General features: G+C 45.3%; 1 protein-coding gene across 1 annotated transcript in view; it reads right to left on the bottom strand.

Moving 5' to 3' along the window:
• KIAA0319 (KIAA0319 ortholog) overlaps nt 1-12,949 on the bottom strand; it is a 562,397-nt gene that overhangs the window by 82,107 nt on the left and 467,341 nt on the right. Inside the window, exon 18 of the mRNA XM_069218755.1 lies at nt 322-444. Coding sequence (XP_069074856.1) covers nt 322-444 — 123 coding nt within the window. The remainder of the gene's footprint in view (nt 1-321; nt 445-12,949) is intronic.

The following is a 12,949-nucleotide window of genomic DNA, read 5'->3' as shown; positions in this document are numbered from 1 at the left end:
AAGAAGTCACCCAACTGAGCTTTTAATTTAAAAATGAACCTAATTATGGGAGCGAGCACAAATCAATGGACATATTTCTACAATCTAAGGTTCTGGGACCTCAATTGTTGTTTGAAAGGTAAACTGTTTCAGTTAATTTCACTATAGAAGAAATAAATCCATTTACATCCCCAATGAAAAGAATGGTAATACATGAAATGGGCCAATCGATATCGTTTGTTTACGTTTTGTAAACAAACCTAAAATAAAAAGCAATGATGGTGCAAAAAAGGATTAGTAATGAACCACAGAGAAGCCACACTTTGTTTCACAGTAACTCACCACAATTGCTTTCTCCACTATACAGGTAACGCTGAATTAAGCTCTCCATCCAGAACGGGTAGCAAATACAGCGCTTGGTAATTGGGTCACAGCGTCCGTGGCCGGAACACTTCAGAAGGCAAACTACGGAGAAACCAAACAAAGTTAGTTTAAAGGTTGGAAACATAAAGTCTGGCGACATAAATCACTTACTTTTTCACTGTTATCAGTGTTATAGAATTTTTAGAATGTACTTAAGTAAAACAACACTCAACACGTATATAATAACAAATATTATAGAGCATTTATTTAAATAAACGTGTACAGTTTCATATATCCACCTCCAATGAATATTTAAGACAGCAGTTGATAAAAATGAACGAATATGTAAAAATAGACAATATTCTTGGTGTGTAAGCGACTGCAAATAGTAAAGTTGAAAGTATTACATTATACCAAATATATGAAGAGATAACAATTAGATATAAAAGACCAGCAGAGACAGTGAATATAGTGTGAAAGAATAGAATAGAAGATGCAAAGAAAATATGGAGACATTAAAAAAGGATAATATCTGTATCACAACAATAATGTGAATTAGGAAAAGATAATTATAAGAAATACAGTATTAAAAAGATGTAGGTCTCTTACCACAACAACCTCAGGAGTGTGGGGACACCAGTGGACTCAACGAGCACCTCAGCAACGTGTTTCATAGTGGACTGGCTACAGACTTGGGTCCCCAAAGGCAAACTCTCAGCTAGGTTTGCAGCTGAGCGGGCAAACAGGTCACCGTCCCCAACATCCCCGCAGGGGGTTATCCACGAGACATCATTGCAAGGGTATTTAACCCTATGGACAGCAATGCAATACTTAAGGCCTCCCGGGAAATGGACACCTTGCTCTATAACCCAGCACTAGTCATGCTATTTCCGTACTATACATGGAAAGTTCAACAACAAAGACACTCAGGGCCTCATTGTGAGTTTGGCAGGCAGCAAATGCTGCCCGGCAAACTCCCGCAGGCAGGAGACTGCCAGTGCAGTCACCTTTCTACTGCCCCCGAGTTTCCCACTTGGCCTAGAGGAAAACAGCCCACAACACTGTCGCCGGCTCGTAATCGAGCCGGCGGCAATGTTGTGGTGCGTTGAGTGCAACAGCACCTGTTGCGCTTTTCCCTATCTGCTAAGCAGACGGTGAAAAGCATGACGGGCAGTCCATGGGGGATCCTGCACTACCCATGCCAAGTGCATGGGCAGTGCAGGGGCCCCGATTGGGCCCTTGGTACCCCATCTCCGCCAGCTTTTACATGATGCAACTGCCATGTAAAAGCCGGCGGAGAGGGGACTCGTAATCCCCAGGGCAACGCTCCTTGCAGCGCTGCTCTGGCAGATTCAGACCGCCAGCCCCTCCAAGCCATTGGCCGGCGAAAAAGTGTCCCACTGCCACGCGAGACTCGTAATGAGGGCCTCATTCTTGGAAGTGAAACAAAAGTTGAGGTCAATGCAGATCTAGTACATGTTGCTTTTCCCAGCCAACCTCAAAGTAATCTTGAACATGAATGCTCACTATTTCGACACACTAGAAGTTGCCTGATCATGAACAGAAGAGAGACCAGACTTTTGGTGCTACCCATCCTCTGAGACTCAAGGTGGGGTCTGGAGGGGCTTAGTAGTGGAAACAATCCTGGGGGATAAGATGCCAATGCTCGGCATGCAGTTTGTTAGGTGATCTGAGCCTGCAACACCTTTAGCCGGCGGACCCTTCGGGTTCAGCTTACCACAGACTTAGCCCTGGCTCTGGTCAAATGCCCCAGATGACCCACTTGCAACATACTTTCTAGATTTGTTAGCTGGTGGAGAACTTAGCAGCAGAAGCAGCCAACCCTAAATGAAGTCAGCCAATCAGACTTATTGCCTGACTGAGCCAAGTCCCTTAACATCTAATGAGTCCATTATGCAATGGCCCAGGCCGAGAACCAACCTGGAGTACATGCACTTTTTCTAGTCGACTTCTGCAAAGCTTTTCACTCATTTTATTGGGACTACCTGTTCTGTCTGCTGACTACATTGAACTGTGGCCTGAAGTTTATTAGTAGAGTGAATCTGTTGTACAACAGCTTGTCAGCAAGTTTATAGGTGGGCAATGCCACCTCTGACATGTTACAGATACGTAGGGGCACTCGCCAGGGATTCTCCGTTTGGTCTAACGGATGAGAGTGGATGCTCTGGTCAAGGGACTGGACTTGATACCAGAAGAGTCTGACGGAATAGCATTATACGCCGAAGACGTTCTCATAGTTCAGGCAGAGCCTCATGAGTCCAGGCCCTGGGCCTTCCAGATGGTCCATATTTTTATGCTTTCTAAGGGCTTATCCTAAACAAAAGCAAATCTATAATACACCAGATTAACTGCTCTGCCTTGAAACTGGAGTAGACTGGAGACCTACAAATCTGGACAGAGGGCTTCAGGTGTCTTGGGTTCTACATGACAACCAATCCACAGAGGGATTGGAAAAACAATATCCTGCCTCAATTAAAGAAACTGTCCCAAGACACTAAATTCTGGTCAGGGATCCTACTGTCTGTCATGGGCTGCTACTCAATATTCAAGATGATAGCTTGACCATACCTACTCTATCAGCTGCAAAATTACTGCTTCCTCCTCTCCAAGGCCTTCTTTACAACAATAGAGGCAACATTGCAGAGTATTTTGTGGAACCACACCGCTCCATGAATCACCCTTTCTAAATGTTACAAATCCACCTATGATGGTGGCATCACCACCCCAGATGTAGCCTCCTATAATAGAGCAACTCATCTGATAACCATAAAAGAATGGTAGTTCGGATGTGTAGGTGGCCCCACCTTAGCATCTGAGCAGTGGGTAATACTCATCTTATTACACTTAATAGTCCACCAGCTACTAAGGTTATGATTCAGGTCTGGCGGGACACCCATAGGTTCTGGGTGTGGTCGGAATGTCTGATCAGAGAGACTCACCTCTGGCATGTGGCCGCACTGGGACTGGTATCAGCCCTGCAAGGCTTTCACAGGGTGGGAGACTATCGGCATCTCTAAGTTGGGAAATGTTAGAAAGGACACTACACTTAAATCCTTCGTAAATCTCCAAGATGAATATGACGTGCACAGGAGCCAATTCTTTCAATATCTACAACTCTGGCATGCACTTACTCCATACAAATGTTCCCTCATCGAGTTGCCAGAAGACAGTCTCATTGAGGCCAAAATCCTACTGGATTGCCAGACCACCCATAAGATCTCAAACATTTACCACAGCCTTTTGATTAACTCCAAAGACATCCTCCACAACTTCAGAGGGCACGGGGTGAAGACCTGTGTCCACTAAAAAGCGATGACTGGAGAGAAGTGCTTGTATTCGCCGAGGGGCAGCAATAGCTTCACAATTCCAACTGATCCAACTTAAATACTTACACCGAGTATACTTTACATGGGAAACGCTATGGAAAATGGGAGTGATAACTTCTACAACATGTTTGAGATGCACACAGGGTCCTTTCTTCATATGGTGTGGGACTGTGGGAAGGCATTGAGGGCCTTTTTGGAGGGATTAGACACCTGCTTAAGTCAGATATTAGGATGAAGCCTACCTAGGGACCCCAAATTTACCCTACTACATGTCACTAGAGACATAGACAGTGAAAGATACCAAGCGACCCTCATGTGGTTGGGATTAGCACTCGTCAAAAGAGACATCACCAGAGTGTGGAAAGACAAGAATTCCCTGCGCACAGACATGGAAGGCGAGCCTAAACAGATGTATGAGCCTGGAAACCTCCATCTATGCTGCAAGAGGCTGCCCACAGAAACACCACAAGCTATAGGCTGGTTGGGCCCAGTATAGAAGGATCCCTCTGACACGGCAGGAAGCCAAACCCCCTCCCCAACCAACAAAATCAGGTCATTTGGTGATGCGCAAACTTCAAGAGTTTGATAGAGGGGACGGAAGGGAAATGGGGGTATTACTGCATGATTGCCTATACGTATTAGATGTGACAAGTATGTTTTCACAATGGCAGATTCTGCTGGCAATGTTTATGTCTGTGCTAGACCTAATAAAATGTGTTATAAATAATAGGAATGTAAGCACCACCTTCTATTTTGGGCTTTTTAAAATTTGGACAAGGCAATCCTGGGACTTTGTCTGGTCCACAAAAATGTATAGAAAATAATTACTGTCATCAGAATGCAAAAGTTACTGGATTCATCAATTATGTCACTTATTAACTTGCATTCATAGCTTTTAGATATTTTACCAACAGTTTACCAGCTTTATTTTGTCCTTCATAATATTTTGCTTTAACTTGTCATAAGACATTACAAGCATTCTGTGTAGCAATATAAAGCAGTTACATTTTAGTTCCCACCAAATGGAATAACATCTCTGAGGACTTACTGAAGTAATAGGAGTGGTCTAAGGCTTAAGGAAATCAGTATACCTGACAGAAATTATTGATGTTTAAATGCAGCCTTATAGGTATACCAGTTACTTGTAATGGACATGTCACATGATTTGGAAAAGGAGGAGTATTCATTAGTCAAAGTTTTCAATCTTTCACAAAATTAATCATCTCTTAGTAAATAAGTATTAAACTCCACCTGCCAGATTGTTTATGGGCAATACCAGTTTCTATTGTTGTGATAACTGCAGCATGATCAGAAATGATAATGGAACTCTCTGATTTGATTAAATTTGATATATATGATTTACTAGTAAACACATAATCAAGTCTAGTATGTGAGTCTTGGAGGGAAGTAAAAAAAAAGAAAATTATTTAACGTCTGGCTTGCACATTATCCAAGAACATGCAAGAAAGTGAGAATTAATAGCAGCTTCAATTACTTTCTAAATGTTATCAGGAACAAACTTGCATTTGGAAGTCCTATCTAAAAAAGGGCAACTACTTGATTGAAGTCACCTACAACTATAAGATTATGGGGCAGATTTAAGAACGCTTAGTGCCTCCTTGCCCCACATCAGTGTCATTTATTTAATGCTAATGTGGCCCAAAGAGGCCAAAATCGTTGCAACAAATTTACAAGCATTGCACCACTTTGTAATCTTTTGTACTACATTTTGCCTGCACCAGGCATAATGTATGCAAAAGGGGCGTTTCCTCATTGGGGGCTGAAAAAATGGTGCAAAGAAATCCAAGAGATTTCATTGCTTCATATTTTTCAGCACTTTTGATGCCTTCTCAGAGCAGGTGTTAAAAAGAGCCAGACCATTGTTTACAATGGGCTTTGCAGGATTAGTGTCAAAATGTGTTACCCTAATCCTGCAAACCTCCGAACTAGCATCAAAAAGTCTGACGCTAGTTCCCTAACTACTGCAATGGTGAGCCACATCTTAGATACGGCGCCCCTTCAGTGGCATTAGGGGGGTGCTAAGGGGTGCAAGAAAAGTGGCACTGCACTGGGTGCAGCGCCACTTTTCTTAAATCAGGCCCTATGTTTATCACAGAAATCCAATTTTGGTTCAATAGCATTCTAAAAAAGAGGGATTATGGTGAACAGGTCCATATATTTTAAATAATTCATAGTTTTATTGTATGTTTTGTCAGAAAAAGACACATAAAAGGGTAAACCAACCAAACTGTTGGTGGATGCTGCTACAGAGGAACTAGTCCCATCCATCCTCCTACCCAAAATTCCCACCCGAGCCGGGTTGTTCCTGTAGGTAAGAATATAGTGTAAGGACATCAGTCATCCACAGGTACAGAGGAAGAGAATCATGGAATAAGTGAATGGTCAAGCAAAGCAAGGGCTCATAATGTCAAGAGGCAGATCCGGTCCCTAAAAGTCCAGTTTTAAGTAACAAATATCTGGTAGCCACAATTTAGTGTAACAGGTTTACTCCATACAGAGAGGATAGTATGTTTAGCTGCCAATAGGAGATGGGAGATCTGCTTGCCATCCATCAAGTTGGAGAGGGCAGAAAGCCTCCAATGGCCTACCAAGTAGAGTCAGCTAAGGGAATTTGTTGAGGGTTTGACTTTGGATCTAAGTGATGGCTTCAAATATTTTATCCCAAACGTTTACCAAGAGACGGCAGAACCACATAAGATGCAGTACGGTGCCAAACCTCAGAAGCCCTGCCAGCATGAATCTGGGTGAGAGGAGTCAATGGCGTGAAGCGGGCTGGGGGAAGGTGCCTGGGAAAGAGTTGTGTCTACATTGTTTCCGTGTCCTGGACATGGGGAGCAAATTTGTTAGTATGAAGGAGGATTTCCTGCTGTGGTTTGGAGTCCAAAGTGATATTAAGTTAATTTCCCACCACTTTTGAAAGGGTGCTTTACATATTGGTGTTGGGTGTTAATGATGCAATAAATTTGGGAAACCAAGCGATGTTAAAGATGCTATATGTTTGGGAGACCCAGCGTTTGATTGAGGTGAGGTGCTGAAAGAATTTCTAAAAGTGGGCCGTAGTAGCACCAGCCCTATTTTGTGGTTGCGCAATCCAACGTCTAACTTGGGGATAACAAAAATACTCAGATACATTCAGGTGTGAAGTCGGCATTGCCCACGTGGGCAGGGAAAATAAGTGAGACTTTTTTGTCGTGCAACAGAGTCTCATATGACAAGCATAGCCCAGGTTATGGGGAGACATATAGGCCCTCATTGCGAGTTTGGAAACTCGTACCGCCATCAGGCTGCCTGTGCGACCTGAACACTGCCGGCCCTTTTAGGCGTTCACCGCAGGGCTGGCGGGTGGAAACAGTGTTTCCACCCGCCAGCCCTGCGCTGAACAGGGCCTTAACATTGGCGCCGGCTCATATTCGAGCTGGCGCCAATGTGGCGGTGCAATTTGGGCAGCAGAAAGCGTGACGGGGCTGTCCATGAGGGCCCTTGCACTGCCCATGCGAAGTGCGTTAGAGGTGCAGCGGACCCCATGGGGCCCCCGCCACACCCTTTCCGCCAGCCTTTGCATGGCGGGGCTACCGCCCTGCAAAGGCTGGCGGAAAGGGGACTCGCAATCCCCAGGGCAGCACTGCAAGCAGCGATGCCCTTGCGGATTACGACCACTGAGATCAACAGGGTATTGCCTGGCAGCAACCTGGCTTTACCAGCAGTCCAACCGTGGAGCTTTTGCCACAGTCGTAATGTTGTGGTCGGACTGCCACTTTGGTGGAAGTCTGGGTCATATTGAGGCCCATGATATCCAAACTCTCATATTGTAAGTAATTCACTGCATTTTGCCATGAGGTCTAGCAACCAAATTTTGGCCAACACAGCACCACAGTTTATCTGTCTCTCCCCTCAGCCATTTAACCATGTATCATAGTTGTGAAGCTTGATAATAAACTGTGAGGTCCGACATTTCCAGCCCTTCCTCCCTGTAGTGCAGCACACATTATTATCACCAAGGCATGACCGATCACCTGCCCATACAGATCACTTTTAAGCGGGAAAATCTTCCCTCTGAAGTGGGAGGGGCATGGCTTGAAACAGGGGAGAGAAGAGCATAGTCATTTTGCGTGCCGTAATGCATCGCACCCAAGAAAGAGAGTGGTTCCTCCATGCAGCTAATGTGGATTGGGCCTCACACAAGAGGAGATCGAAATTAATTCTCATTCTAGTTTATAGGTTGGGTGTCAACTGAATAGCTAGGTACCTAATAGGTCCAGCAGAAAGGAGTGATTGACTTAAGTGAGTCTGCCAGAGCACTGCTTCCCACAAGGACTAAGCCTTCTGAATTATTCATGTTGATCTGAAGGCCAGCTACACCCCAAAATTCCTCCAACTGGGGGATAATGGCCTGGAGAGATTGTGTGGGCTAAGTGAGGGTGTGGAAAAAGTAATCTGCAAAGGCAGAGATCTTGAAGACGTTACAGCAGAATGAGAAACCATGAATTTGGGGGTGGCTTCTTATCTTTTTTTTGTAGAAGGGGTTACAAAGAAAGGTTTAAAAAAAAGTAGGGACAGAGTGAAACCTTGCTGAGTGCCTCTATGTATAAATAAGGGGTCTGAGGTTTGGATAATAAGTCTGATCCTGGCCGTGGCGGTTGTGTGGAGGGCAGTGATCCAGCCATGGAAGTGGGTGCTGAGTACCTACTTCAGTAGAACATCAAAGAGCATGTCCCACTCAACCATAACAAATGTTTTTTCCCTGTTAAGTGATAGCAAGATCGCCACCCTGCCCATTTTTGGGGCTCAAGTGCAAGATTTACCATGTTTTTTTTCTGCTAGTGGCCCAGTTGTTGAGGACAAAACTGCTATGGTAAGTGAGGATCAAGTCAAGAAGGAGCTTATCTAAGCAGTTGGTCAGTACATTAGCCAGAAGTTTCATATCCAGCGTGCACAAGTAAATTGGGCGGAAGGAAGAGCAGTGTACTGGATCTTTGCTTTGTTTAAGGATCAGGAATATGGAAACTTCGATCATGCTAGAAGAAGCACCTTTATTGTTGTTAAGGTCATTAAAAAGGGCAGTAAGAATAGGGAGGAGCTGGGGGTGGTGGGGTACATCTCTTGTAAAACAAGGCAGTGAACCCATCCTGGGCGAGGCTTTAGAAGGCTTGAGCTGATTAATTACCCCCAGCACCTCAGCAGCAGTTATGTGGTCATCGAGCTCTGACGCAGACATAGCAGAGAGGTGCAGGAGGGCCCTGGAGTCAAAATAGGTATGTTGTGAGGCCCAGGGGATATTGCTGGCTTTCTAGAGTGACTACTAAAAGGAATGAAAAGCCAAACTAGTTAGGATGTAGTGACCTCCATCCAGTTCGAGTGTGCGCAATTGGCCCCTCACTATGTGCACGTTTCTTTAGCGCTTGTTAAATGGAGTGTGCTAGTGCTGCTGTTCAATGTCCAGCAGCTCTGTGGACAGGCTGGTCCCAGTGAGCTCATGCATGTGCTTGAAACATGCAGCTTGTTAAATAAAGGTTCTCCAGACGACCAACTTAAGAGCATCCCATACCCCACATTTATCTATGTCACCTGTGTTGTTCAGGGCCCCGTACTTTGTAAGGGTCTCCTGATCTGCAGTGATGACCACCGGGTCATGGAGGAGAAACTCATTCAACCGCCAGGTGGTCACAGAGCATCTAGTTAGGAGGAGATCTGACTGGAGAGAAACAGCGACATGACTATGGTACAAAAGAGTCTGGAGGAGTCGGTCAGACTGCAGGAGAGATTTGTTTGAGTCGGGAGTCTTAAAACAGGTGTTTAATTTGAGCCTATGGTAGTGGCCAAGTAGTGGGAATATTAGATGGAAACTGGATGTTGTGTGCACTATGCATCTGTTAAGCACAGATCCACCAGCCATTCTCTTTCCTCCGGTATGCTGTTGCGATCTATTGTGGGGTGCAAAAGGACCATAATAATGTTACCTATAATAATCAAGGGCCCCCTTGTGAAGGCTGTAATGATCTGTTGTGTTTCCAGTCCAGAGATCGGAGCATAGATGAAGGCTATGCTAATCCGCTGGGCATCCTAGAGGTCCTTAACCATCACCCAGCTGTCCATTTTATCTGATTTCTAAGTAAGTGTGATAATATGTGACTGCAAGCAAGGAGAATCGCCAGCATATCTTCTATTGAACACAAGGAGGTTTGATATTGGAGCAGAAACAAACAGAAATGAGCCAGCAGGTATCGGCCCTGAACCTGCTTGTAGCAGGTGTGTTATAGCACCCAATAAGTGAAGCTTGCCCAGAATACCCAAGCATTTAGAGGGATTGCTAAAACTTCAAACATTGTAGGTCATGACATTTAGCATTGCAGTATTTGCGGTTATTGGAAGATACTGACAAAAAAGGCACTTCTTGCTGTCTAGTTATGTGGCTGTGGCAAAAAATGAACCCCAATGCGAACCTTGAACAGGATAAACATTGAGAAACAAAATGTGAAGAAGCAGCAAACAATAAAATCTGTCCCTCATACAGCGTGGGCTCAGCAGTGGAGGTAAGAGAAGAGGGGTAAGCGGTTGTGTAAACACAGTGTCAGTTACAGTTCCCTGCATGGACCCGGAGAGAACAAAGAAGATGTGAGAAGGATCAGTCCCTCTGCAAGGCTATCACACACTAGTAGAGGAGTGGGGGATCATCATTGCGGGGATCAACCCTCTTCTCAACATTTTGTAAGGAATCATCTGTTGAGTGGTGTACGTGGTGGAATAGCTGAACTTTGCTATTCTCAATTTCAGCTGGCCTGAGCTGCTTTTGCCCTGGTTGCTCCAGGTCCCTGTTCCATTCAGACCCAGGGGCCTCCATCCCAAAAATCTCATCCTCTGTGGTGTCGACAGATAGGCCCAAGATGCGCTTTGCTTCCAAAAGTGGTGTGTGTTTTGGCCCTGCCATGAAAAGACGATATGGAAAGGGTGAGCCAAATTGTATTTAGTTTCGTAGCCAACAAGGAGATCCGTGATTGGTTTGAAGGTACGGCATTTGGCAAGGGTAGTAGCTAAGAAATTCTGGAAGAGAAGAAACCGTGTACCATTGAAGCAGATGGGTCCTCTCTGCCTTGCCTCAGTTATAATTGTTTCATTATCCCTGAAACAAAGAATGCAGGTGAGGATATACGGTGTGCGTTTATCCACCCTCTAGAAAGGAACACACCTGTAAGCTCTGTCCATGTGGACATGGTCACCCTTGCTTCTCTCAAGGATGGTGTTGGTCAGCGCCTGCAACTGAGCAAAAATATGAGGGACAGCAGCACTGATGAGAGGGGCCATGCAGAAACCGCAGGGAGATCAAACACCTGCGTTCATGCAAAGTTGGCCACATCCCCATGTAGGTTCTATTATTCAAAGCAGCAAGAAGTAGCTATTTGCCTTCTGAGTCCTACTCCTGTGATAGGACTTTGCTTCCACATTCATAGTCTTGTAACACAAAATAGCAACATTACCTTTTCGACTAACTGAGAGAGAACCAAAAACATTGCCAACCCATTGTTTTTTTGTGTTTCAAGCATTCTGTGTCAATGCACTTGGTTTCTTGTAAAAGGGCAACTCAATACATTGTAAATCAAATCAAATCATTAACATTTATAAAGCGCGCTACTCACCCGTGCGGGTCTCAAGGCGCTAGGGGAAAGAGGGGGTTACTGCTGCTCGAAAAGCCAGGTCTTTAGGAGTCTCCGGAAAGCGGAGTGGTCCTGGGTGGTCCTGAGGCTGGTGGGGAGGGAGTTCCAGGTCCTGGCCGCCAGGAAGGAGAAAGTGCTCCCACCCGCCGTGGAGCGGCGGATGCGAGGGACGGAAGCGAGTGCGAGGCCAGAGGAACGGAGGAGGCGGGTGTGGACGTAGAAGCTGAGGCGTCGGTTGAGGTATTCCGGTCCCTTGTCGTGGAGGGCTTTGTGTGCGTGGGTGAGAAGTCGAAAGGTGATCCTTTTGCTGACTGGGAGCCAATGCAGGTGTCTCAGGTGTGCGGAGATGTGGCTGTTGCGGGGTACGTCGTGGATGAGGCGGGCCGAGGCGTTTTGAATGCGTTGCAGGCGATTTTGGAGTTTGGCTGTGGTTCCAGCGTAGAGGGTGTTGCCGTAGTCCAGGCGGCTCGTGACGAGGGCGTGGGTCACGGTTTTTCTAGTGTCGGCGGGGATCCAGCGGAAGATCTTACGGAGCATGCGGAGGGTGAGGAAGCAGGCGGAGGACACAGCGTTGACTTGCTTGGTCATGGTGAGAAGAGGGTCCAAGATAAAGCCGAGGTTGCGGGCGTGGTCTGCGGGGGCCGGTGCGGTGCCAAGGGCCGTGGGCCACCAGGAGTCGTCCCAGGCGGACGGGGTGTTGCCGAGGATGAGGACTTCCATTTTTTCAGAGTTCAGCTTTAGGCGGCTGAGCCTCATCCAATCTGCGACGTCCTTCATACCCTCTTGTAGGTTGGTCTTGGCGCTGGCGGGGTCCTTAGTGAGGGAGAGTATAAGTTGGGTGTCGTCGGCGTAGGAGGTGATGATGATGTCGTGCTTGCGTACGATGTTGGCGAGGGGGCTCATGTAGGATGAGTGAGCACTTCCTCTCTTTTAATAGGATTATTCAACACTTCACATTCCAAGTAATTATATAAACATGATGTATTAATACAGACACAATAAAAAGGAAGGATGCCAAGGGAGTGCAAAAGAATGAAGAATGTAAGAAGAAAAAGATAAACAAGATTACGAGATATAAAGTAATAATTAATGAGAGAAGATCCTGAATTGATAGAGAATAAACATAGCAAATACAAAGGACAAGGTGATTTGAGTATAGCATACGAGTTCAAAACAGCAAATAGCAAACAGACACCACCATTGGATTGAGAAGTTGCAGCCACTGCATTTGAAGTATTCATAATGTCCATATTTAAATTTTTTAATATTCCTTAATTTAGCTGAATACCCAAAGGGCACAGATATTACTTAATGAGTTACTCTGAAGTAGCAAGGATGAACATGACCGTAGTTAATATTCATCTGTTTTAATGTTGTCTGTGAGCTGTGAAGTCTTCTTCTAGATACAGCAGCATTTGAAACATTTTGTGAAATATATAAATTATGGCCAGACCAGGTGATGCCTTTTTTATTTTGCAGCCATAATGACTAACAGTGGACTTGTGTATTCAAGGAATAACAGTATAATTCCATGAGGCTTGCTGTTCTTGTTTAAAAATATTAGCTTTTGTACTCTACATGATGAGTTCT

This window comes from Pleurodeles waltl, chromosome 2_1 (genome assembly GCF_031143425.1).
Source record: "Pleurodeles waltl isolate 20211129_DDA chromosome 2_1, aPleWal1.hap1.20221129, whole genome shotgun sequence".
Classification (NCBI taxonomy): Eukaryota; Metazoa; Chordata; class Amphibia; order Caudata; family Salamandridae; genus Pleurodeles; species Pleurodeles waltl.
Note: the sequence above shows the minus strand (reverse complement) of the source record. Positions and strands in the feature narration are given on the sequence as shown.